Source organism: Megalobrama amblycephala, linkage group LG10, assembly GCF_018812025.1.
Source record: "Megalobrama amblycephala isolate DHTTF-2021 linkage group LG10, ASM1881202v1, whole genome shotgun sequence".
Taxonomy (NCBI): Eukaryota; Metazoa; Chordata; class Actinopteri; order Cypriniformes; family Xenocyprididae; genus Megalobrama; species Megalobrama amblycephala.
In genome coordinates, this window is record NC_063053.1 from 6,348,473 (window position 1) to 6,374,805 (window position 26,333).

A 26,333-nucleotide genomic window follows, 5' to 3' on the forward strand; every position below is an offset into this window, starting at 1 on the left:
AAATGCTGTACATTTGAAATTTCTGTTCATCAAAGAATCCTGAAACAAATATCATAGTTTCCACAAAATGTTAAGCAGCACAACTGTTTGCAACATTGATAATATTAAGTGTCTCTTGAGCAGCAAATCAGCCTGTTAGAGTGATTTCTGAGGGATCATGTGACTCCTGGAGACTGGAGTAATGATGCTGAAAATTCAGCTTTGCTACCACAGGAATAAATTACATTTTAAAATATATTTTAGTAGAAAACAGTTATTTTAAATGGTTATATTTCACAGCATTTCTGTATTTTCTGTATTTTTGATCAAATTAATGCAGCATTTTGTGAGCATAAGAGACGGTAGTGTATGCACTGACAAAATCCTGTCACAGGAGATGCATTTGAGACTACCAGGTGTAAACGGCAATCTTTCTTGAGAAATAGAGACATGTAATGTGAATCAAAAATGTGTTTTCTCTTTCCATTAAAGGGATGTTTCAGGGTCAGTTGTACCTTCAGTCCTCTGTGAGAATCTCGGAGAAGTTTCCATCGAAGGCCAAAGGTCTTAACGGTTGGGGCAGTAACACGGACATGATGCCACCACCTATAGTCAAATGGAAACCCCTCATTCGTGAGTATATTTCACCAAATACACACAAAATAATGCACTAAAGCTAGAGCAACGTTGTCAATAACACTAGTTCCTTTCCTCCTAGACTCCCCTTCCCGTACTCCAGTTCTGGTGGGCTCTGAGGAGTTTGATAAATGTCTGAATAATGATAAATTCTCTCATGAGGAGTACAGTAATGGAGCTCTGTCAATACTGCAGTACCCATATGGTAAGAACTGTCCTTCAGGCCATTTGGACACTTGGTTTGACCGTTTGTGAACATGTGGTTTGAGAGAGAACATGAACTTATCACCCTCTTCTCTGTTTCCAAATGTAGATAATGGATACTACATTCCATACAGTCCTCGTTATCGTAACCGCCGTGATGAGACGGCAGTAAGTGTTCTGCTGAAGAAGGATGGAGAGGGCTCACCGGTGAGAAGGAAAGATCCTGTGCTGCTGCTGCCATGGTGGAAGGAGATTCTGGGTACCATCATCTTCTGCATCGCTGCCACCACCTACATCGTCCGCAAGTTCTTCCATCCACCCACAAACTACGTGCGGGTAAACAAAAACTGTTCAATACACACAAATGATCTCATGCTTATTATAGTGTGAAATTAATATTAAAAGTCGTGCATGTTGCACTGTTCTTAATTCATCTGTGCAGCAACGGAAGGAGTCTGAGACACAGTGTCAAACTGACAACAAGTTTGAACTGGATGTTACAGAGCCCAAAGAAGTTGTCATCACAGAGACACGTCCTTGTGAATATGTTTCTAGGTAATTGAGCATTACACTTTGAATTTCATATTGATGTCAATATTGATTTGTTGGTGTAGGAGGGTTAATTATTATTTCAGTTAGTTATTTTTGTTAATTTAATCAATTAAAGGGATAGTTCACCCAAAAATGAGAGAAACTGTTGTCAGTTACTCACACTCATGTCGTTCCAAACCTGTAAGACTTTCATTTATCTTTGATACACAAATTATATTTTAAATAAAATCTGAGCAATTTCTTTTTTTCCATTGACAGCTATGCAACTACCAATTTGACGCTTCAAAAAGTTCATAAAGAGATTGTAAAACTAATCCCATATGAATTGAGTGGTTTAGTCCAAATTTTCTGAAGAGATTTGATCGCTTTAAATGATGAATTTAGGCTTTTATTCACATTTAAACACTGATCAGTGAACATAAACATAAACAGAAGCTCAGTCGAACTTGCCTGATGTGTGAGAACAAAACCTCAATGGTTCTTGCCGAAGCTCAAACGTGCTGCGTAACGTGCAAGAATGAACCTCGTTGGTTATCGCAGGTCAAGCAAGCATGCTTGAGCTTCTGTTTCTGACCACATATGTGATATGCGTGTTGTTGAATGTTTATATGTGGGAAAAAAAGCATATATTAAATCTGTTCATCAAATGTTAAGAATAAATGCATTAAAATATGAATAGGAAACTGAAAATATATGTCCTTAAACTATATTTAACATGGTGTTATTAACATTAATGATTAATCAATAATGTATTGGTAATTTTAATGACAATGACCTGAAAGTTCCAGATAACTCATGTAATATATAAAACTCTAAACTCACACCATTGGTTGAGCCAGTGTCCTGCTCAGATGCTCAGATGCATTACACTTCCATTTGGTGCTGTTAGAAATGACAGACTTTACCTTTAAATGAAGTTACAAATGCCTCAGTAAGAGTAACAGTTGGAATTCCTCTTTTAAATAAGGAAATTCAAACCCATTTCTTAAAATAGATTACACTTGTTTGCACATGGTACATTAGAGACTTGCAGTTGCTGAATGTGGAATGCACAGATGGCATCGTGATCATATTTTACTTTTAAATTCTCAGGGGTAAATGCATAGCTTTTATGACTCAAGTGCTCTTGCTGTGCAGTTTCTTCGTTGTTTGAATTTCGATTGTTTTCAAGTGATATTTTAAATTACTAATTACGGTACATAACTGTTTTAGTTTTAGTGTTTTAGGCTCTGCATGCTCTGATGTTGAGCTCATTTGGACGCCGACACACACAGCTGTTTTACTGCACAACATACAGTTGTCCTTTTTAAGTGGTGATTTAGATAAGTAGGACATCAATTCCAAATGAATTTATTCTTAACTGATTTGTGTTTGTTTGTATGCATCAGATACTTGACAGACTTTGAGCCAGTTCAGTGTTTGGGACGTGGTGGATTTGGTGTCGTGTTTGAGGCGCGCAACAAGGTGGATGACTGCAACTATGCCATCAAGAGGATCCGTCTTCCCAACAGGTAACAGTCAACACAAAACATCAATGCTTCATAAAAAGCATCAGTTGGGATACAGGTGTTGTGTTTAATGCTGGGATTGTGATTGTAGGGAGTTGGCTCGTGAGAAGGTCATGCGAGAGGTAAAGGCTCTGGCTAAGCTGGAACACCAAGGCATCATTCGTTACTTTAACGCTTGGCAGGAGAGTCCGCCCCAGGGCTGGCAGGAGGACATGGACAAACGCTGGCTCAAAGACGCCAGGTGTGCAAAATGCTCTTGAACATAAATACAGTCGTGATAAACACAGGATTGTTGCGGTCATGGCTAGCCAGAGAATTTTTAAAGATATGATTTCTGGACCTGTTAAAGTAATGAAAACTACTCTAGTAAATATACATTTTGTGCTTGGAACTAAAATGTTTCATTATGTCTTATCTATCATCTGTCTGTCTGTCTAACAATCTATTATCCGTCTGTCATTTATCTAAATATATAAATTATTTAAATCAGATGTATTTTAGTGAAGCTAGGACATTAATGGGAAGGATCTCTTTTTTTTCCCCCCCTCAGTACTGCTGACTGGCTGCTGAGCTCTCCTGACCACATGGAGGCGTTCTCAGTCAAGGTTCCTGTGACCACTCCTTCTCCGGTGGATTCCTCATGCATGTGTGCTGCTGGCGGGGACACGAGCGTGTGCGTCGGGGATCAGGTGTGTGTGGAAGGCTTGGGACCAGACAGTATGATGTCAGAGCGTGACAGTCAGGCCGACCCAGACGCTGTCCTGGAGGTCTCGGATTCCCCCCACTCTTTTGAGCTCTGCCCTCCCCGCACAGTTGCTCATGGCGACTGTACTTCTTCCTCCTTCGATATCGTATTCGAGGACTCAGGCTGTGAACACCAGGACAATGACAGTGACCTCAGCGGAAGTACACCTGTGCCACCTGCGTGCCTTTCACAGCCTTGCTCCAAACCCCAGTGTAGTACATCAGCGGGACCACCCTCTAACTTACCATCGAGGCCCACCTCTCTGAGCCTGGCTCCCAGCACCCCCTGCCCTGCCACGCGGCCCCCGCTCACACCTAAGGTCTACTTGTACATTCAGATGCAGCTGTGCAGGAAGGAGAACCTGAAGGACTGGATGGCCCAGAGGTGTCTGCCTGAGCTCAGGGAGCACACTCAGTGTCTGGACATCTTCCTGCAGATCGCAGAAGCTGTGGATTTCCTCCATAGCAAAGGACTAATGCACAGAGATCTTAAGGTAGGATGCCGAAAATGAAACGTGATTGCAGTGAGGGGTTTTCTAATGTAAACTGCTCTTTCATTTCCTTTCTTCCTCTTTCGCTCTCAGCCATCTAATATCTTCTTCACAATGGACGACGTGGTGAAGGTGGGAGACTTCGGACTGGTCACTGCTATGGATCAGGAGGAAGACGATGAGGAGCTGAGTACCCTCACACCGATGCCAGTCTATGCCCGTCACACTGGCCAAGTGGGCACCAAACTCTACATGAGCCCTGAACAGGTCAGTTCCAGTCCCTCTGCACAAACTATACACAATTTAGTGTGAAAACAGTGCTGGTGCATGTTTAGCATAAAACGAGCAGAGGAAAATTATCAGATTTCTACTTGGCAGAAGGGTTGTTTTTTTATTTTTATTTATTTTTTTTTTTATTAAAAATGATTCATGTTTGTCTCTTCTCTTCCTTTTTCCCTCTTTAGCTGTCTGGGAATTCTTATTCTCACAAGGTGGACATTTATTCTCTTGGCCTGATTCTTTTTGAGCTTCTCTGTCCATTCCGCACCCAGATGGAGAGAGTCAGGGTAAGACCTCATTTATGTAAGCACATTACCATTCAAAAGTTTGGGGGCGGTAATATTTTTTGTTTTTGAAGGAAGTCTCTAATGCTCACCAAGGCTGCATTTGATTTAAAAAACAAAAGCAAAAACGGTAATACTGTGAAATATTATTACAATTTAAAAATAACCCTTTTCTATTTTAAAATTTCATTTATTCCTATCATGACAAAGTTGAATTTTCAGCATCATTACTCTTCAGGGTCACATGATCCTTCAGAAATCATTCTAATATGCTGATTTTTGGTGCTCAAGAAACATTTCTTATTGTCATTATGAACAGCATTTATTTGAAATAGAAATATTTTGTAACATTATAAATATCTTTAACTGTCACTTTTAGTCGATATAATGCATCAGGGCTGAATAAAAATATTAATTAAAAAAAAAACAAAAAAAAAACTTTTGAACGATAGTATACTCATGTGAATACAAATAGAATATTTGATTAGATTGTACTGAATGGCAAACATCTCACTGATTTTCTTTCAGACTCTCACAGAGGTCAGAGCCCTACAGTTTCCTGCTGCTTTCTGCAAGGCCAATATCCTAGAAGTAAGTTTGTTTGTGTGCCTATACTGCTGGGTATTTTGCAATGGCAGTGGGAGGTGGAGTGGGAGTGACCGTACAATTGGGAAATCCTAGAGATGAAAAAGCACTTCTTCTGCCCCCTATAGGTGCAAGTTTACAATCACAACATCAACATGTCCAGCCTAATGTTTGTTTTCATTCACATGGCAGCAGAATGCAGTTGTCAGACCTGTTTTAGAACACTAAATGTAGAATAGTAAATCTGTTGTTTTTGTGTAGAATGTACCACAATGCATACATACATGTTTCAAAGCAGCTTTACAGAAAATGTTGCCTTAAAGGTGCTGTATGTAATTTGTTTTGACTGTACTGAAGCATATAAATGCCTTATGTTTGCAGATATATAGGAAACATGTTCAGTTCACATACTACTTTCACCGAAAAATAATGCTATAACCAGTTATTCTACTTTGAAATGTGAGTTCCTTGTCGGAATGTCTGTTTTGTTTTGGACGGATAAATCAACTCATCAACTTGCAGCCATGACTGTTGTGAGAATGGAAAATGGGCTTGACTTGGGTTATTCCTTCATACAGACAGTACTCAAACTGATACTACAACCCAGTGGTTCTCATTTTTTTTTGGCCACACACAATGTTTGAAGACCTCTATATAATATTACCAGAACTATAACTATAATATATATTACCCATATTACATAATTAACAGAAACTTGGAGTGCTGATATGTGTAAATTAATTATCCACAATCTAGTGATTCCAGACATGCAAGAACTGTTTTTCATTAAAAACAATAGTTAAGGGTAGAAAAATAAATAAATGTTCAGTGTTTTTTTTTTTTGTTTTTTGTTTTTTGTTTTTTTCAAGCATTTTAATCAAGTTCAATTTTTTTAAATATATATATATATATATATATATATATATATATATATATATATATACAGGGAGTGCAGAATTATTAGGCAAGTTGATTTTCTGATCATATTTTTTTTCCAAGCACATTTTACCAATTCCAATCCACATCAATCTTAATAACTACTATTAATATTGTTTTTAATCATTTATAAGTGATATATAATTGTTCATGAAGGCTGGAAATGAAAAATGCCCTATATTCAGGTGTGCAGAATTATTAGGCAGGTTTTCTTTTACAGGCAAAATGAGCCAAAAAAGAGATTTAACTCAGACTGAAAAGTCAGAAATTATTAAATACTCATGAGAAGGACGCAATACTAATTCAATACTAGAAATTGCAAAGTTAAAGCATGACTAATGGACAGAAAAATGCTCACTGGGTCAGCGGGGTCAAACAAAAACAGCTGGAGAAGCAAAGACACATGTTAACTGCAAAATAATTCAGAATTAAGGTGAAGAATTAAGTGTGAAACAATCAGGAACCCTTTAGTCTCCAGCAACACCATTTTCCAGAACTGCAACCTACCTGGAGTCTCCAGAAGTGCAAGGTGTCAGGATCTCAGAGACTTACGTTAGCTAAAGAATCCTAAAAAATAACCCACTCTTAATAAAAATCACAAGCTGAAGTGTTATAAAATAGATGAAGACTGGGTTTTTATAGGCCTTATAGACAGACAGCTTGAGAGTGACTCCTGAAGGACCAGCACCACAATCTCTTGTACCACTGTTTGAAGAATTTATCTTCCAGAATCTGGCAGTAAGTTTTGGAAGATCATTTTTAGTCCATCTCTGCAAGACGGACATTTCAGGATAAGAGATGGACTAAAAGTGAACTCCCACACTTTACTGCCAGATTCTGGAAGATAAATTCTTCAAACAGTGGTACAAGAGGATGTGGTGCTGGTCCTTCAGGAGTCACTCTCAAGCTGTCTGTCTATAAGGCCTATAAAAACCCAGTCTTCATCTATTTTATAACACTTCAGCTTGTGATTCTTATTAAGAGTGGGTTATTTTTTAGGATTCTTTAGCTAACGTAAGTCTCTGAGATCCTGACACCTTGCACTTCTGGAGACTCCAGGTAGGTTGCAGTTCTGGAAAATGGTGTTGCTGGAGACTAAAGGGTTCCTGATTGTTTCACACTTAATTCTTCACCTTAATTCTGAATTATTTTGCAGTTAACATGTGTCTTTGCTTCTCCAGCTGTTTTTGTTTGACCCCGCTGACCCAGTGAGCATTTTTCTGTCCATTAGTCATGCTTTAACTTTGCAATTTCTAGTATTGAATTAGTATTGCGTCCTTCTCATGAGTATTTAATAATTTCTGACTTTTCAGTCTGAGTTAAATCTCTTTTTTGGCTCATTTTGCCTGTAAAAGAAAACCTGCCTAATAATTCTGCACACCTGAATATAAGGCATTTTTCATTTCCAGCCTTCATGAACAATTATATATCACTTATAAATGATTAAAAACAATATTAATATTAGATATTAAGATTGATGTGGATTGGAATTGGTAAAATGTGCTTGGAAAAAAAATATGATCAGAAAATCAACTTGCCTAATAATTCTGCACTCCCTGTATATATATATATATATATATGGAAAAAATTAAGAGACCACTCCAAGTTCAGAAATCAATGTTAAGTGGTCTCTTAATTTTTTCCATAGCTGTATATAATTTAAATATTGAATTATAAATTATATTAATATTATATTAATAACAAATAATTTTAAATAGTTAATTCTGTCATTAATTACTCACCCTCATGTCTTTCCAAACCTGTAACACCTTCGTTCATCTTCGGAACAAAAAATTAAGATATTTTTTATGAAATCCGAGAGCTCTCTGACTCTAGACAGCTATTTAACCACCACTTTCAAGGTCCAGAAAGGTACTCAAGACATCGTTAAACAAGTTGGCGTGACTGCAGGGGTTCAACAACAAATAAAAATAACTACGCAGTTTACGTTGAAGACACATTGCAGAGCTTCCATGCGTCACGTCAGAACGCCGACTCATTATTGGTCGGCTCCTGCGTCAGCATCACACGCATGTGTCGCGGTGCTCACGTGAACAGTGTCGGCCAATACTGAGCTGCCGTTCTGGCGTAGAACCTGGAAGAGAGAACGTAAACAGTGTAGGAGAATGACACCAAAGGATATTGTTGAATAAAGTCGTTATTTTTGTTTTGTTTTTGTGCACAAAGTATTCTCGTCGCTTCATAACATTAAGGCTGAACCACTGTAGTCACATGGACTATTTTAACGATGTCTTTAGTGCCTTTCTGGACCTTGAAAGTGGTGGTTAAATTGCTGTCTATGGAGGAGTTAGATACCTCTCAGATTTCATCAAAAATATCTTAATTTGTGTTCTGAAGATGAACGAAGGTCTTACGGGTGTGGAACGACATGAGGGTGAGTAATTAATGACAGAATCTTCAGTTTTGGCTAAACTAACCCTTTAAGCCATCCAGCGGTCCCCTCGGAAGTGTGCCGAGACCCCATAGTGTACGCTGCTGTCAGTCGGTCTCTTTATAAATGAGATACTGTGAATCATTCCGCACACTAATATCATTGTATCGGTTTGCATTTCAGGCACAGATGGTGCACTGTATGCTGTCCCGAGTGCCCGCGGAGCGCCCAGAGGCGTCAGAAATCACAGAGTCCCCTTTATTCCAGGAGCTGGAGGTGCCCTGCAGAATCCGACAACGCACGCGAACGTACAGCGCTTCGTCTGCGGGACGACCATCACGGCAGATATCCTCATCAAACTAGAACTCCCTCTCAAAGACACACACATACTGTGCCTCATCTGCGGGATGACAAACACAACCAGTCACCACCTCTTGCAACGCACATCACTCACACACTTTTGTACAGATAAACTGAGCCCAACTAAACAACAGATCATTCCACAAACCTCTACAACTGGAATCGCACACGTCGTAAACGTAAATTAAATCGCTGCCCACTGTGGCATTTGGGCATTCAGTAAATTAGGCCCCTAATCGCATTTCTTTCAACTCCTAGTCAACCGATCACAATCCCACACACACTTGCCGTAGGAGGAGAGTTGTTGTTTCTCCAGTGCTAACGAATGCTGATGAATGACCTTCCTTTGGACGCCGTTCACTCTGCATGTCTTAAACAGGAAGTTGTGCGACGCGTGCGTTCCTGTCCAAACGGAAAGGTGTACGAGTTCCTTCTCTCCTCTGATGTAAATAGGCTTAAATACGAAGCAAGAGAGGCTTTAAAGGTGCTCGTTCAAGACCGAACGCACAAGTTCAGAGGCATTATAGCCGCTCGCTGTTACAGTGTTAGTGGCTAAAGTGCGCGTTACTTGATGAACATGAATTTGCATATGACTGAGTGGATGTGGAAATATTCAAACTGCCTTTATGCTGGACTTTGAGACACGCATGACACGTTTGCGACGGTCAGTATGAGACTTAGAACCGAGACTTTAAAAATCATTCTGTAAAATACTTCATGTCATTAGCACCCGGAAAAGGTAGTTTACTGTATTTTCTGTCATTTAGAAAATTTTTCCTGAAAATTCTGAATAAGAAAGAAGTGCTTTGACTAATCACACAATAAGAAAGGATACAGCTGGAGGAATCACTTCGACCAAATATTCAGCACACACCCTTAATTGTAACACATCAGGTAATGACTGATTGTATGATTTTTCTTACCGATTTTGATTAGAGGGAGTGAATTTTCTTTTGTATATGATGGAATTTTCTGTATAGTAACTGCTTTTTATGACTTTTTTCAACTTCTATGGACATTTTTTTCCTAAGAATTGTTGTCAAAGTTTGAGAGAATGGCGATAGAGTGGATTGTGGCGACGGATTGGATCTCCAGAGCACCGGGTGCCTCTGCACCTTCAGGAGCAGCTTCTGTATGTATGTGAATACTGGCGTGTTTCCTGAACGGGCCATATGCTGCAGAACGGACATGAGATTATGACCTTTGACCCTGTAATCCACGTCAGGGACCACTTTGTGAACCCTTCACCTTTTAACCTGTATCTGTGAACCCTCCCCAGTGAAGACGGCAACGAGTGCTGATCCTGTTTGTTCAGATCACTGTGGCAAATCCTTCCAACAGATCTTTCCCGTCTAATAATTCTCCTCAGTCCTTGGTTTAAATCAATTTTATTGATGCCCGCTTCATTATTGTTAATTTAGCATTTGGTTTTGACCATTCAGTTTGTCCAATGTTCTTTTTCTTTTTTTCTTTTTTTTTTTTTTTTTTCTGTGACTGTCGAAATCCCCGTTTCATGTTCACGTTCTTTAGCCGAGCCATGTCTCTTGCAGTTTATGTAAATATGTTTGTTTTTATTTATGTTGACTACAAAAATCAATCCGTTTGGATTGGTTGAGGTATAAATAAGGTATATGAATGCACTTCATCCAGTGGAGTGCGTTGAAATATTGTGACTTCTTACAAGTCAATAATGTAATAAACGTTCTATGATGTTTGTAAAAGTGTTTTTGTTTTCATGCTTTGTCTCAAAAAGACATCTAACATGAATATACACAATAATGTTTTGGATGCACTATGCTGAAATATAATGAAACTGAATTCAGTCCAGGATTCAGCAGTTTCCTTCTGTAAGATGTGCTAAAAATCTAAAGCTATTTTTCTTAAATTAACATCTTGATGTTGAATTGAAACCCCTTAAAGGTGCTAAAGAGGATGTTTTGTTTTATACATTTTCGCAATATTACTTGAAACTGTCTTTACTAACTGATAAAAGACCATTTATTAGGTGCACTGAAAGGAATAATATTAATATACATCATCTGTGCATGAGGTAGGGCCTTAAAAACATCAGCCAATCGTTTACACGATCATCGCGTAAACGATTGGCCCTCTGGCTTGTCAATCACTGCCGTGACGTTAGACGAGCGCGGCTGCGCGCTCCAGTAACTTTCCACACTCCACAGGCGCTGCATGCAATGTTTTTGTCAGGAGACAGGAGTAACGACTGCAGATTATGAGTTACCTGCGGTGAGTCCGACATAATGAATCCACTAACACGACACAGCGAATGCCGGTGGTAAACACTCGTGTTCCAATACTCCTGCACGAGTTTTGGGAGGCGTTCCCTTGAAATGAGCTGTGAAAACTCTTTTGAAACTTTGCGTTACCATGGAAACAGTACTTTAAATTCTTTTAGCGAGCTCCTCCCCTAGTGGGTGGTGTCAGGTTTCGTATTACAAAATTTATTTTAAAGATCCCCCTGTAGTGAATAATTTTACCCCTTAAAACTTATCTTTGATCACCAAAATGACACCTTTAAACATTTTTTTCCTGTAAAAAAAAATTTCTTCATGCCTTAAAATAGCTTGAATGTAACTCTACTCCCTTGCCTCATTTATTATACGTGGATATATGAATATGCTAGTAAGCCCCGCCTCCACTCACTCGCATGAGCTCAGAGATCCACTCGGTAAACTTACTGAGGTAAACGCTGCACAATGCACTCTTTACAATGTCAGACACATAACAGTAATTAATATGATTAGCCTTTTGCTTGACTACATTAACATTAGCAACATGTTATTAGCTATTTGATACACAAACCGTGTTCCCATTAGCGAGTCAGAACAATCGGTATCATTAGAAACACTTTGAACACGTTAACGTCAATGGAGAAAGGCATATAGTTCATAATAACATCGTAATATACATCATACACCCGCTATATTGCCAAATCTACCCGATTTTTTTATATCAACAGAAAAACATGGAGTACAGATATATTCTCTAGAGACTCTCCTGCTCCAGAGCGGTCATGGTTAATGATGTGCTAAAGCCCGCTGGAACGACAAGGTAGTTTGTGACGCCAGAAACGCCAGCGATTTCAAACCGTGGATTTGAGACTGTATTTTTTTTCACTGCAGTTTTAAATAGAAAATACTCAGCAATGCTGTTGACTTATGAATTTGCACATGGTTTGTCTTAAAGCATATTAAAAACACCACATAGACACATAAACAACATTAAAAACTTGATTTTCATCACGGGGGGACTTTAACTACTTTATAATAAACCTTTTTTAATCTTGACAAAACACATATCGTCAAAAAGGTCTTGAGTCTTACGGTTCCATATTTGCCAACTGTTTTGTGATAGAAGTGATATCATATTTGGACTAAAATTTAAAAAAAAATTATTACAGGAGAATACATAAAAAAATCAATAGTATGTTGGTGACACCCAGTGGCTATTTTTGGTACAACGCCTAAACAAAATCTCATTTTTGTGTAATCAACTTGAAATTTGGAACACAACTTGGTTAGACATATGGCTTTCATTTGATAGCAATTTTAAAGTAAAACATATTAGATAAAATATAAATTTGACATAAAATAACATGTTTAATACAGTACATTTGATTTACAGTAAATTTAAACTTTTATAACTATTTCATACTTTTTTTTTCAAGTGCACTTCACTTTTTCAAGTTTCACTTCAGCCATAATTTGAAAAAAAAACTAAAAGTACAATCCATATACTGAAAACCCAAAGGCGAATGTGAATTTTTTTTTTTATACTATAAATATATAAATGTATATATCTGCAACAAGTTAATTACAACATGTATATATAAAATATAATAATAATAATAATAATATACTCCAAAACAAACCATATAGGGTGCATAAATTACATGAAACATCAATAACGAAAAAGCACAATTATAAAGCAGCAATGAAATGATTCTTTATACATATTTTATAACATATTAAAGAAGAACATTTTTCTGCTAGATGGGATAAACCATTCCATAATTTAATACTCCTAAATCGTATAGAGTATTGACTTCTACGAGTGAGAATTTTAGGAAGATGAAAATCTGAACATTGACAAGTTAAGTGACATCTTAAGTTGTTCTGGAATGTTACCTTCACCTGAATATATCTTATAAATAAAGACACAAATTTGAGAAATGTTAATATCATAAATGGTAAGAACCTGAAGTTTCTGAAATAGAGAAACAGATGGAGAATATGCATTTGACCGGGTTGCAATCCTAACAAAACTTTTCTGAAGGATAAAGACTTTTTGAAGAGTAATAGGAAAAGTGCTTGCCCAAACTATATTACAATAAGAAAGATACAGATAAATGAAACTATAGTAAAGAGTAACAAGATGCCTAACCCTCCTTATTATACCAGTGGATTTCTGTATGTTTCTGCTCACGTAGTCAGCTTGATCCCTCCAACTCAGACTCTCGTCAACAAAAACTCCCAAGAATTTCGCAGTTGACACTTGAAGCACCTCAATACACTCAACTGTAATTTTTGATAAATCCTTAGGGTATAATTTTTCACCACTAAAAATAATAAAGTTAGATGCACTCATGTATTTAAATTAAACCAATTAGCATAAGTGATTAGACCATCATTTGCATTCTTAATCAATAAATTAAAATTTGAGTGAGAGAGAACAGGTTGTGTCATCCGCAAACATTATTGGAGTAAGAATATTTGACAAATCATTTATATAAATAAGAAATAGTAAGGGTCCAAGAATGGACCCCAGAGGAACCCCACAGAGTAGTCTTGCTGTACTAGAATAGCAACCCTTAAAACAAACAAACAAACTGTCTTCTATTAGACATGTCATTTTTCAACCATTTATATGTAATATCATGAAAACCATATTTATACAACCTTTCCAATAAAATGTAATGATTAACTGTATCAAAATTCATGATTTTCAAGTGCAAGAGTCACATTGTCAATCAGGTGAAGCAAAGCCATATAAATAGAGTGTTTTTACGGAATCATACGGATGATTATAAAGAATAGAATTAGAATTCTAATAGAATAGACTCTAAAAGAAACTGTTTTTATACAATGTTTTTCTAAAATTTTTGAAAAACATGGCAAAATAGATATAGGTCTGTAGTTGTTAAAACATTGAGGATCATCTGCTTTAAACAGAGGAATAACTTTGGCTATTTTTAAATCTTCAGGCACAATGCCTGTTTTCAAAGAAAGAGAAAATATGAGCAAGTAGTGCGTGTGAATCCCACAAAAGGCCACAAGGGCACGCTGTTGAACTATAGTTAGATTATGTTATTTACACACACTAAATGAATTGTGGAATGGAACCGTATCACATACAGTTTGCATTTATTATGATGAATCGTTTAAAAAAAGAGCTGTAGAGAATTATGCTTAGTTTTTAATTTGTTGTCTCGACCACGTATATATATCCCACACAGAATAAACCCATTTCTACTGCATGTATCATATTGATTTATTCCAATAATATTTAATATTATTGTAATTGTTTATAATATTTGCTCTGAGCTATATGTCACAATTATTTCATTAAATTCCGCGCTCATTATCAATCAATGCGCACTTCCGCATCTCTCGTACTCGTCATTTCCGGGTGTCAATATGCGTCTCGGTACTGCAGCGATAAGCATCGGTAAGATGTGAACGAGAAGAAAAGATAAAAGATCCGCCTCCAAAGAAACCACGGGCCACCGACAGAATCGACGACACTACTTTCCGTTGTCTCCCGCCATCCGATAGTCACTAGCAGCGGATTCGCCACTGTTTGTCAGCCGTTTCTGTGCGAATGGCCGCGGAGGTTCGGAGGGCCCTTGACCGGGGCTGGTGTCTGACACACGGCCTGGCTCGCGTAGGCCTTCACGGCACCGTACTGCGATCTCTTCTCTTCATCACAGCCCTCAGCGGACTGGTACGTCTGCCCGCGGCCACGGAGGCCAAGGAGTGCGATAAGCCGTGCTTGAACGGCCAGTGTAACACAGCCAGCGGCGTGTGTGTATGCGAGCCGGGATGGGTCGGGGAGCAGTGCCAGCACTGCGGCGGCCGCTTCAGGTGAGACACAAACGGCTCTTTTTCACAGCTGATGCTCGTGACATTGACGCGAACGCGTCTAATGCGTGAAGTTCGTTCAGAACGCTCTGTAACTTTTGTCAGGGCAAGGTTTATGCGTATTATGAAAGCTCATGTTAAGGAATTATGAAGATGTGTCTGGAATCTGATGCTCATACATGCTGCTCTTTAACAGGGTGCTCAATTTAAGTGTAAACGAAGCCTTGAAGCCCTCAAAGTTTATATATAAATAATATAAGCGGCGTGCAGTGTTGTTGTGAAATGAGGAGGCAAAGTCCTCACTGCCTTTTGTTTATTTCTAATCCAATATAAACTGTTGTAGTTACTGTGACACATTCTATAGGTTAAATAGCTTAAGAAAACATTAGAATTTACACCATATAAACAAGTTTTTACACTTTACACATTACACTTTACATTTTACATTAATTCATATTATTTATTAAAACCAAGTATATTCTCCTTGATTTAGTTACTTTTAAGCATTTTTACTTTTATTGCAAAATGGTAGAGCTAACTATAAGAACAGAGTAACAAATACCATCTTATTTGTGTTTACTTTTTAATTGTCTCAACTTATTTTAGACAGTGTCACTTTAAAAAAAGAAGTGATTTATACAGTTTTTAATGTCATATTTCATAATATTTTTATTATGTTTGGACGTATGGATAGGAACCGCAAGCACTCAAGCGTTTTCCCTTAGGATCAGTATCGAACGTTACTTTGACAAAGCATAGTTATTGTCGTAATTTATTAAAAAAAGAAGTGATTTATATAGTTTTTAATGTCAATATTTTTATTACATTTGCAAATTTGTGTTCCTTTAAGGATGTATGGATAGGAACCGCAGGCACTCAAGCGTTTTCCCTTAGGATCAGTATCGGACGTTACTTTGACAAGGCATAGTTATTGACGTAATTTATCACTTAATTGCGCACTTAAATTTTGCAAGTGTGTCATAAAGTTTCGAAAAGTGCTTTATATAGTTTGTTTGCAAACTAAGGATGCCAGAAAAACAGTTGATTGGGCCCCTAAAATTATGCTGACAGAAATGCCCTTAAAATGTTGACTTTCCTGAAAATCGCTGAATATTTTGCACCCTGTTCATTAATAATTGTTATTGTCAAACATGATTTGAGTCTGTGTTCTCATACTAGGTTGGTAGTATGATTTAAACTGTTTTTGTAAACTGCATAAAACTGACAAGATCAACTTCACTATGTATGAACAGTAGGCTAATATTTTAAGGTTGCATTGGAGTATGATGTTTGCCACATCCTGCTTCATCATGGGATGTGACTCACTGATGGGCAAAGTCTGGCAGAGACACTGGTTACATTGGAGGCTTTGGGTCATGCAGGGTGAATCGGCTCCAAATAGCTGAGAAGAGACAGGCAGACTGAAGCCAAATGATCATGTGGTGTCAATCATGAATCTAACACAGCCACGCTGGAGGCAGAGACCGTTCCTAACATTCTGCCATTTCATCTCGTATCAGGAATGTTCCCGTCTTTCTAATGACCAGGAATATAGTCTATGGAACAGAGTCTAAATTCACTAGAAGCTGTGTTTTCAACACACTTCACCAGAATAATGATGATAATAAACTGTTATTTTGACTCTCTTCACAGATTAATTCATAATCCGACTGATCCGACAGTGATAGGACCCAGTGTTGTTACTGCTAACAAAAGTAAAACTAAAATAGTTTTCAGTATTTGAAATAGAGCTGAAATAAAATAATCTTAAACTTAAAACACTTGAATACGTTGCCTTGGCAACTTACTGAAATGCATAAGTACTATAATTACTAAAACTACAACTGAAATAAAAGTAAAGCAAAATAAAAATATGAAAATCAAACTAATAAATATAGCTGCGAGCAGCGATGGCGGGCCCAAGCCCGGTGGCACCGCCACCCCGGTGGCTTCAGGGCAACTGTGCACAGCGGGCAATAGGCACTTAAAACGGTTAAACATCAAAGGACTATGTCAAATTCACTCCACATTTACTGCACTACAAGGTGCCACTATAGAGCCCCTCCTCCCTGCCCATTTTCAAAGGATTACATGTGCCAAGTTTTAACATTATTCTGATGAATTTTGAAGCAAATCAGGTAAAAATAAGAGGGTGATCTCAATGTATGCTGAAAGTGACACATTTTCTGCTTCCAGTTGGTGGCGCTATTACTTTGAATCACAATAGTCACATCCATGTGATCAGCCTTGTACAACGAAGACTAAGCCGAAGTTTCATCAAAATCAATTAATGTATGCAGAAGTTATAACACTTTGTTTCCCTTTTCTTGCCATAAATTCGTTGCCTCGCCACGGCCAAACCGTTTGAGATATCCAAAATCCGTTTGCAATTAAACAACTTCAATGTGTTAGCAACAAGTTAAAAAAAGTTTGGTGTAAATTGGATAAACCCTGTAGGAGCAGTAGTATAAAATTCATAGCCTGTTTTTTCAAAAAATTAACATTCAAACCAAAATAGCTGACTTCCTGTTGGTCGGAGCTAATGAATGTAAATTAGAAAATTGTCCGGCTTGATGAGAACAATATGTGTACCGAGTTTGGTGATTGTAGGAAAAACTAACCCCCCCACTTTTGTCAAAAGGTGGCGCTACTGAGCCCCTCCACCACGCCCATTTCTATGGCTTTGTCCATGTCTACTGGTTGACAATATTGATGTGTGTGTCGAGTTTCATGCAATTTGAAGCATGTTAAGAGCCTCAAAAACACTCAAGAATATTATTACAGTTTGACCTGTTGCCATGGCAACAATATTTCAAATATCAAAAATCCTGTCATAGGTCTACATCTGCTGTGTATTGACATTACACTGATGAAGTTTGAAGCAAATCAGGTAAAAATAAGAGGGTGATCTCAAAACATTTCAAAAAGTGATACACTTCCTGCTGCCAGTTGGTGGCGCTATAACTTTGACTCACAATAGTCACATCCATGTGATCAGACTCCTATAACGAACACACTCGTGAAGTTTCATAAAGATCAATATATGTATGCAGACGTTATAACACATTTCCTGTTTCCTTTTTCTCGCCATAAATTCGTTGCCTCGCCACGGCCAAACCGTTCGAGATATCAAAAATCCCCTGGCAATTTTTAATCATCAGTGTCTTGACTTCATGCTGACCGAGTTTGGTGGCGATCGGATTAATCGTCTAGGAGGAGTATATCAAATTCCAGAGCATGCGTTTTTCAAACAACCCTTAATAGCTGACTTCCTGTTGGCGTGGTGTTTAACTTAGAGCACGAAAGTTGTTCGGCCCGATGAGGTCTATATGTGTACTGAGTTTCATACTAATACGTGCAAGCGTGTTTAATATATGGACCAAATTTTCAGACTTTTTTCAAGGGGGCGCTGTCGAGCCCCCCTGCCACGCCCGGGTACCAGCCTCTCCGGCGTCCTAATGGCCGCGGATTCCAATGTGTGTGCCAATTTTCAAGAGTTTTTGAGCATGTTAAGGCCCCCAAAAAGCCCCGGAAGACGGAAAAAAAAAAAAAAAAAAAAAAAAAAAAAAAATAATAATAATCCTTAGAAGAACAAGAGGGCCCTGCGCGAATTTTCGCTTGGGCCCTAAAAATGACAAAGGCACATAAAATTACTAAAACTTAAAGGGTTAGTTCACCCCAAAATGAAAATTCTGTCATGAATTACTCACCCTTATACTGTACCAAACTTGTAAGACTTTCGTTCATCTTCGTAACACAAATGAAGATCATTGACTGCCTTTGCAACTACCACTTTGAGGCTTCAAAAAGCTCATAAAGAGATCATAAAACTAATCCATATATATTGAATTTAGGCTTTTACTCACATGTAAACATTGATCAGCGAACATAAGCAGAAGCTCTACCGAACGTGAATGACGCACAAGAACAAACCTCTTCCTGAAGCTCAAACGTGCTGCGTAACACACGAGAATGAACATTATTGGTTACACAGCATGTTTGAGCTTCTGGAAAGTTAACCCTTTAAACTAAAATTAAATTGAAAATTAGCCAATATTAAAAAAAGGATTTGATCGTGCTGTTAAGTGTGACAACAGTCATCGCCAGACTGTTGGCGCCCTCTGTAGGCTTTTGTTATAATACATAATGTACATAAGTTGATTGTTTACATAATGTATATTACATTATGTATTTATTTATTTTTTTCAGCGTTGTCCAATAAAAGCATATTATTTAGGGATGTGACTGAGGAAATTTTCGCACTGGTTAATCGACGTGGGACAACGCCGGTAATACCGGGCAGTTGGAGTTTTTCCCCTCTTTTTCCACCTTGCTTTTACATCGCTAGCGATGCATGTACACTGGCAATTTCAATGAATTCCTATGGAAGCTCAACATCCAGCTCTGCTACGCTCGCTCCGTGCCAGTGGACACTCACCATTATGAGTGCCAGCGCGGCCATGTGCATTTTGCTTTCGAATTAGCGCCAATTCGGTTGTGGCAACTGTTTGAATGGTGGGTTCATTATTGTTCTTCATGAAAAACACAACAACAAAACAGTACAATGACAAATTTGCTGAAATAGGTGCTTTTACATTTCGCTTTTGATGCAAAAACTTGAGAAAATGAGATCCAGGCAATTGATGACGTTGAAGAAAAATTATTTATTGATTTTACTTAAATTTAGCCTCACACGAAAACTTCAGTCGATAATGAAAATATTTAATAAAACCAAAGGTAGAATAAAATTCAGAAATCGAACATCTATATAAGAACATTCTGAAATCTGAGTTTAGTAATCTGGAAGAAAATCATTAGAGACGCAAGATGCAAGTCAAGATAGCAGGAAAGGGTACCAATTGAGAGAATGAGCCTGGTTTTATACCTTAAGATTGGGAAATGACTTGGGATCCGAAGTGCGCATTGATTGATAATGAGCACGTAATTTAATGAAGTAATTGTAACATATAGCTCAGAGCAAATATTATAAGCAATTACAATAATATTACATATTATTGGAATAAATCAGTATGATTAATGCAGTAGAATTGGGTTTATTCTGTGTGGGATATATATACGTGGTTGAGACATCAAATTAAAAACTAAGCATAATTCTCTACAGCTCTTTTTTTTTTTTTTTAAATTCATCATTTTAAATGCAAATTATATGTGATAATGTTCCATTCCACAATTCTGGTGGATCAAAAATGTAAAAAAGACCCTTCCAGGTCATGTTTAGATAGATAAGAAAAGGTCAAAGTGAACATTTCCGTTGTTTTGGAGGATTTAAAGAAATTGTGACATTTCATGATTTCCTGCTATCCAAACAGTCATTGGGTAATTTTATGGTCTCGTGACGATTGACATTATCAGATGTAGTAAAAACACCCAAAAATAGCCCTCCAAAACGGTGGGTTGACACCTTCGTCAGAAAAATAGAACCTTTATAGAAAGTCAGAAAAGTTAACCTTTTTCAAAGATTCCCTTCCATTTGAATACAGAGATACAAAATATTAATGCAGAAAAAGTACAAAGTGTGATCATTTCTGAGAACATCTACCATCTGGTAAAATTTGGCAGGAACCCAACTCAACCACAAATGTACCAAGCCCCCCCCCCCTTACCGAGGTAACTTAACTGCTCGATGTCGCAGAGTTCAACAGGTGAAAGAAACACAGTAAAGATCAAAATAACAAAAGAGCATAATAAGGAGTAAATATGTGATTATGCTTGACTATACGTGATTATATGTGAGTAATTAAGTAAGATTATACGAATACTTGAAATCATAAGTAACATTAAAAATCATAAGCAATAAAATGATAATGAGTGATTAACATAGAATATGAATAAATGAACATGCATAAATGAATATTGACCATTTTGGTTCCACTAGCTTTGAAATCGGGTCTTCCGCCATAGTCTTGTCAGTCAGAAGAGTGAGGTGAAGTGAGGTGAAATCTGTCTCCTGCTGCTGATCTGTGCGGTGACTCTCGTTCGGCTCACGCTGCATTGAGCAGACGCATTCAGTTTTGTCGTGTCTGTTCTCTAACTAAAATAAATGATTTTTATTACTATAAAAAAATTCTAAACGACAGTGGGGGGCGATGCCGCGGTGAGCAAGTGATGTAACTGGCGTTGCGGCTGAACACTGGTAACACCGACTATCGTAGCAAGCCTAATATGATTACTTGGTTTTGATACTTTAGTTGAACCACTTATTATTGTCTCATTGTTTATTATATATGTGTTTTAAGTCATTTTAAAGACTATTGTTCACTTACGTCTATTTTTATTACCACAAAAAAAATATTATCCGATTACTCAATTAATTGACAAAATAACTGATTACTCGATTACCAAAATAATCATTAGTAACAGCCCTAGATAAGTTAAACAGTCCCTCCAGAAAAACATGATTATGTGATCACCTGATTTAATGCATAATCAGCCAAAGTCTGCATATTTATGCGGGGGTCGCATTTTTTCAAATATGCCGCACTTTTGCCGCATAAATTGCCGATTTCAGTAAGCAAAATATGCGGGGCTAACATGATTTCATAATCCCTGTATTTTCATTGCAAAAAGTCACATATATCTTAGCAGAAAGTTGAAAAATGTTCCATATTCCATCGCATTTTTTAAGAAAACGTGCCGCAAAATCAATGACTTTTGCCCGCAACAATCACAAAAAAATCTGTGTTTTTCTGGAGGGACTGGTTAAAACATTTCAAAATGCACCTGCATTGTTTCGCATTTTCGGACTTTCAGTCAAATAAAGGACTTTTTTCCAGTCATAAATTTCGTCATTGAAGATTTCTCAAAATTAGTGTTTAAAGATTGTCTCGTTTCATTCTCGTGAAACCAGTATTGTGTATCGTCTCGTCTTGTGAGCTAAGTGTATCGTCACACCCCTAATAAAACATAATTTTCCAACAATAAAATTGTGGCCAGTGATAATGCCGAGTGGCTATAGCGAGCAAAAAATGATGTTGTATGTGTGACTTTTGATATGGGGTGTCTCTGTATATGAGACATGCTGTTTTCAGATGTTGCCATGATTAATGGTGATTCTAGTACCATGGTAATACAACCTTTCTGGACATTTACCATGGTAAATTGTGTTTCTTAAACGTGTTTCATGTTAATATTTTTTGGAATACCATGATACGTGAATACGGTAATCATCGGGTGACAGTGTCATGGTATATTTCACAGTACCATAGTAATGCCACAATACTTTTTAGTAAAAAGAGTTCAGTATTTGTGAAATTGAGTATGGAAGAGCCTACTGTGTCTTAGTACATAACTGCATTTTTTTCTTCAATTCATAGGTATCTGTTAATAGAATTTGGTCCCCGTGTTTGAAATCGCAAGAAGAGAGGATGCGTATTCTGTTTGAAAGCGTGATGCTGTCTAATTTGCTGGCCCATTCATAATTCCATAACATAATTATCAGCAACAGGATCTGCTTTACTAAATGGCCTCTTTTTAGTGGATCATTTGTTGAAGTACAGAAGCCTGACTGTTTTCTCCACACCAACCCTCAAACACATGAAACATCCATTCCTTTCCCAGAATGTCGCCCTGACCGGAGACTGCATTTCTTCTGAACACCGTCTGATGGTTTGTTCTGTGTAACAGCTGGGTGCAGCTTCACAGTATATCCTGTGCCGCTCACACTAAGGCTACGTTCATACTGCAGGCAAATGTCTCCCATTTTTTTGCTCGTATGTGATTCAGATCTGTTTTTGCCATGATGGTGTGAATGGCACAAACCACATGGAATCTTATCTTTTCAATTACAATTTGGGCCACTTCCATATGTTGTCCTAAATCCAATACAGGTCAGATGTTCTGCAATGCGACCTCAGTTTGAACGGTCAAATCGGAATTCATGCGACTTTTACGTCACTCTAGATCAACATTCGGATGTGGGTCAGTCCAGGACTATGATCTGTTCACACTGGAACCTGATATTGGCCACATTTAAAACCACAATGTGAACAGCTATACAAAAAAAAATCAGATCTGAGCAGTAAATCGGAATTGAGCACTAAGGTTTGCAGTGTGAACGTGGCATAAGTACTCTAGCTCAGCAGCTCCGTCTACACTTAATCTAATTCTCAGTAGACCCAGGTTTGAAGTCACTTATGGCAGACAGGCATTTCTGACATTCTTTCGTCTGTCTTCTATCATCATAAAGGCTGAATAGAGACTGACAGGAAAAAGCACAACAGCTCAATTTTTTGCCCATTATCAAACGTCTGCTTTATTTGAAGAAATGCATGATGTGATTTTAATTGTTAATGATTCTAATGGGACATTGTTGAATGATGATCTAATTGGCTGGGTGGAAGATTGCTGTGCTCCGTCGAGAATCTCATCTCAGTGATGTGTGTTTGTCACAGCTGTCTGCTGGAGAGTGTATGTGCAGCTCCCACAGGATTGTGGGTGTGTTAATGAACTGTGTTTTTTTTAATGTTAACAAAGCTCCTTGAGACTGCAGTCGGAGGCTTAGATACCTCATTGTCGCACAAACTGACACACACACACACACACACACACACTTGGCTGTATATCAGTACATCCTTCATATTGAGGTGTCACAGTGTACCAGTACTGACAATAATCGTGATATTGATGTTGTAATAGTTCTACACATTTGTGGAACTATTTAGTGTTCTACAAATGTGTTTGGTGTTCTGAACTCTTCGGTGTTCTACACATTCGGTGACATTTTGCAGCTAATGTATGTACAATGTACGAAGCGCAGCGGATTGAGCGTGACTAACTTGAAGGCATTGCAAAATCTGCATGTGAAAATCTTAAGCTCTCAAGCAAAATTCCAGATCATGCAGATTCTAATTGAAATGACTAGATTTTGACAACGGAAAAAAATTCACTGAACAAAGGTAAATGTGACTGCATCTTAACACTGGTTGATCCCTTTTTTTCTCCAAAATTTCTGTAGATATCACCATAATATTGTAATAGTGAAATTTTGTGGCCACTATAGTAGTGAAAATCAGATTTTGTTACAGTCCTAGTTCATAACATGGTATAAAGGAATGGTTGATTCCAAAAAAAAAAAAAGAAAAGGAAAAAAAAAAAAAGGAAAATTGTCATTTACTCAACCTTATGTCATTCCAAACCCCTAGGACTTTTGTTCTTCTTTCCTTGCCAAACTGCTAAACTTCTTCTATGTTACAAGAAATACAAGTTTGGAATGACACACGGGTGAGTGAAGGATGACATAATTTACATTTTAGAGTAAATAACCCTATTATAACTCTACTCATATTGCTAAAACATTACTGAAACTAAGATGCACGTACCATTCCTGTTTTCACCGTTGACCCTTGAACATGACAAGCCTGTTATATTGTTCATTTTAATGTCCAATTAAAGTTTTAGTGAAGGCTGTTAAACTTTGATTACATAATCGGTGCACTGTAGCTGGTTTACATTGTGTTTCATATAAACTAAACTAACAAATAAACAACTAAATATTTTACGCAATTAACGCAGAAACCACTTTTTTCCATTCCTGAAGTAGCTATGCTAATATCTCGCTAACATTGCAGTATATGATCATGCTATCTGAGTTTCTGCAAAGCAAGAAAGATCAGCCGGTCTACATGTAGGCCTATCCTATGAGCAGAGACGCTCACTTCCACTTGCTTCTCTGTGGATGTGACTCGTGACTCTCTTTTCATAGTTCCTAGAACTATTGGCTTTTTTTTTTTTTGCCGTGTTCGCACCGCAGGAACTAGGAATGATTTTAGTTCTAGGAACTCCTTTTGGGGGAACTAAATTAGTTCCTACTTCAGAGTAGGGTCTAAACCAGCACTATAGGAACTATCAGTGACGTGAGTGTACGTTGATTGGTCAAACGCATGTCAAACACCGTTTTTTAAAAAGCCGTGTAAACATATTTACTTCACGAACATGGAAAACAGTGATAACGGCATATACCTGTTGTCTGCAGGGTTGGTTTTTTTTCTCCACCTCGATACTGAAAGTTGTCATAGGAGATTTCGTCTCTTAGCCCCAATTTTTGCTCTTTCAGTCGTGTAAATTATACATTCACTTTCCATCTTTGTCTTCAGGAAACCCATAACACACAACAAATACAGCTCCAATCATGGTGTCCTATTCCTATTCACAGTTCCTATTCCTGGTGCGAATGCAACCAGGAACATGGCATGGAGGATAAATTAGTTCCCGGGGAACTATCCTAGTGGTACTAGCTCCTATAGCTGAGTTCCTAGAACCATTCAGTGCAAAAGTCCCTCATGTAACGTGTAATGGCTAAAAAAACAAAATTGCATGCATTTACCAAAACATTGTTTTGCTTGTGCTTCAGCTATGTGTGACTGTATGGTTATCCTACTGCTCATAAAACATTTACTACAAGGCTTAAGAGATATAACAAGTTTAGATGAAAAGGATCTCAAGCTGACTAGCTAAAGACGTTACTGTAGCTTTACCCATTAATAGACACGGTACTTCCTTGAAAATAAATTCCAGCACATGCTTTACAATAAACTCTGTTAGAGAGCTACATATGGCAATTTATCTGTTCAATAAAACAATTTACTCATCTGTTGAGTAATAAAAACTCTATCTCCTCGTTGCTTTTACATTTCAAATCCCTCAGTTCATCTCCGAAAAGCCAAGCCAATGTTGATTCTTGTTTTATTACGAGCTCAGTCGTGTTTTCTCTTTTTTTGCCAGCAGACTCTCATCTGTTCAGCATCTATTTTAAAACAGATAATTCCCAGAAAGTTTGAGATTTAGTGTGCTCCATATCAACCGTTCTTGCTCGTTGTGACAACTAACCTATGCTAATTCCCACACCATACAAGAGTCAAAGAAGCCAAAGCAACATCATTCTATTTACGGATATTATGAGACATGCACAGGCGAGACATGCATTTACACAATTTCCTATGGAAACAATCTCATCAGGTCTAGAATGTAAACGCTTAGTCTTACCATAGTGAATCAGGGTAAGACAAAAAACATGTTTTGGAAGAAGGATTGATGTATTGACTTATTTAAATTTTGTTAATTTTGGACAAATTTTTTTTACATAGTGTACAATTTAGTTAGTTGTTATTTTTTATGTCTATATGTTAATACCTTATTCATTCATTCATTCATTCATAGTACTTAGTAAAAAGATGACATTAAAGGCACAATATGTATGATTTTTGGATTAAAATATCCAAAAACCTCTAGAACAGCGTTATATATTTTGTTGACTTGTGTACCTA

General features: G+C 37.6%; 2 protein-coding genes across 6 annotated transcripts in view; both read left to right on the forward strand.

Annotated features, from left to right (window-relative positions):
* Positions 1-10,671, forward strand: part of eif2ak3 (eukaryotic translation initiation factor 2-alpha kinase 3) — a 40,242-nt gene extending 29,571 nt beyond the window's left edge. Inside the window, exons 7-19 of one of the 4 annotated variants that reach the window (XR_007186700.1) lie at positions 472-612; positions 698-820; positions 929-1,155; positions 1,262-1,374; positions 2,760-2,882; positions 2,971-3,120; positions 3,430-4,117; positions 4,208-4,381; positions 4,579-4,680; positions 5,206-5,268; positions 8,774-9,614; positions 9,718-9,844; positions 9,982-10,671. Coding sequence is in view for 1 of the 4 variants with exons in the window: in XM_048204177.1 (XP_048060134.1) it covers positions 472-612; positions 698-820; positions 929-1,155; positions 1,262-1,374; positions 2,760-2,882; positions 2,971-3,120; positions 3,430-4,117; positions 4,208-4,381; positions 4,579-4,680; positions 5,206-5,268; positions 8,774-8,953 (2,084 nt within the window). In the remaining 3 variants the exon portion in view is untranslated. Of the gene's footprint in view, positions 1-471; positions 613-697; positions 821-928; positions 1,156-1,261; positions 1,375-2,759; positions 2,883-2,970; positions 3,121-3,429; positions 4,118-4,207; positions 4,382-4,578; positions 4,681-5,205; positions 5,269-8,773 lie in introns of all 4 variants that reach the window. The other 3 variants (XR_007186698.1, XR_007186699.1, XM_048204177.1) reach the window with 3 other exon arrangements.
* Positions 10,672-14,581: 3,910 nt separating this feature from the next.
* atrn (attractin) overlaps positions 14,582-26,333 on the forward strand; it is an 87,291-nt gene continuing 75,539 nt past the window's right edge. Inside the window, exon 1 of one of the 2 annotated variants that reach the window (XM_048204178.1) lies at positions 14,582-15,054. In XM_048204178.1, coding sequence (XP_048060135.1) covers positions 14,792-15,054 — 263 coding nt within the window. In that variant the 5' untranslated portion in view covers positions 14,582-14,791. The remainder of the gene's footprint in view (positions 15,055-26,333) is intronic. The other variant, XM_048204179.1, reaches the window with a different exon arrangement.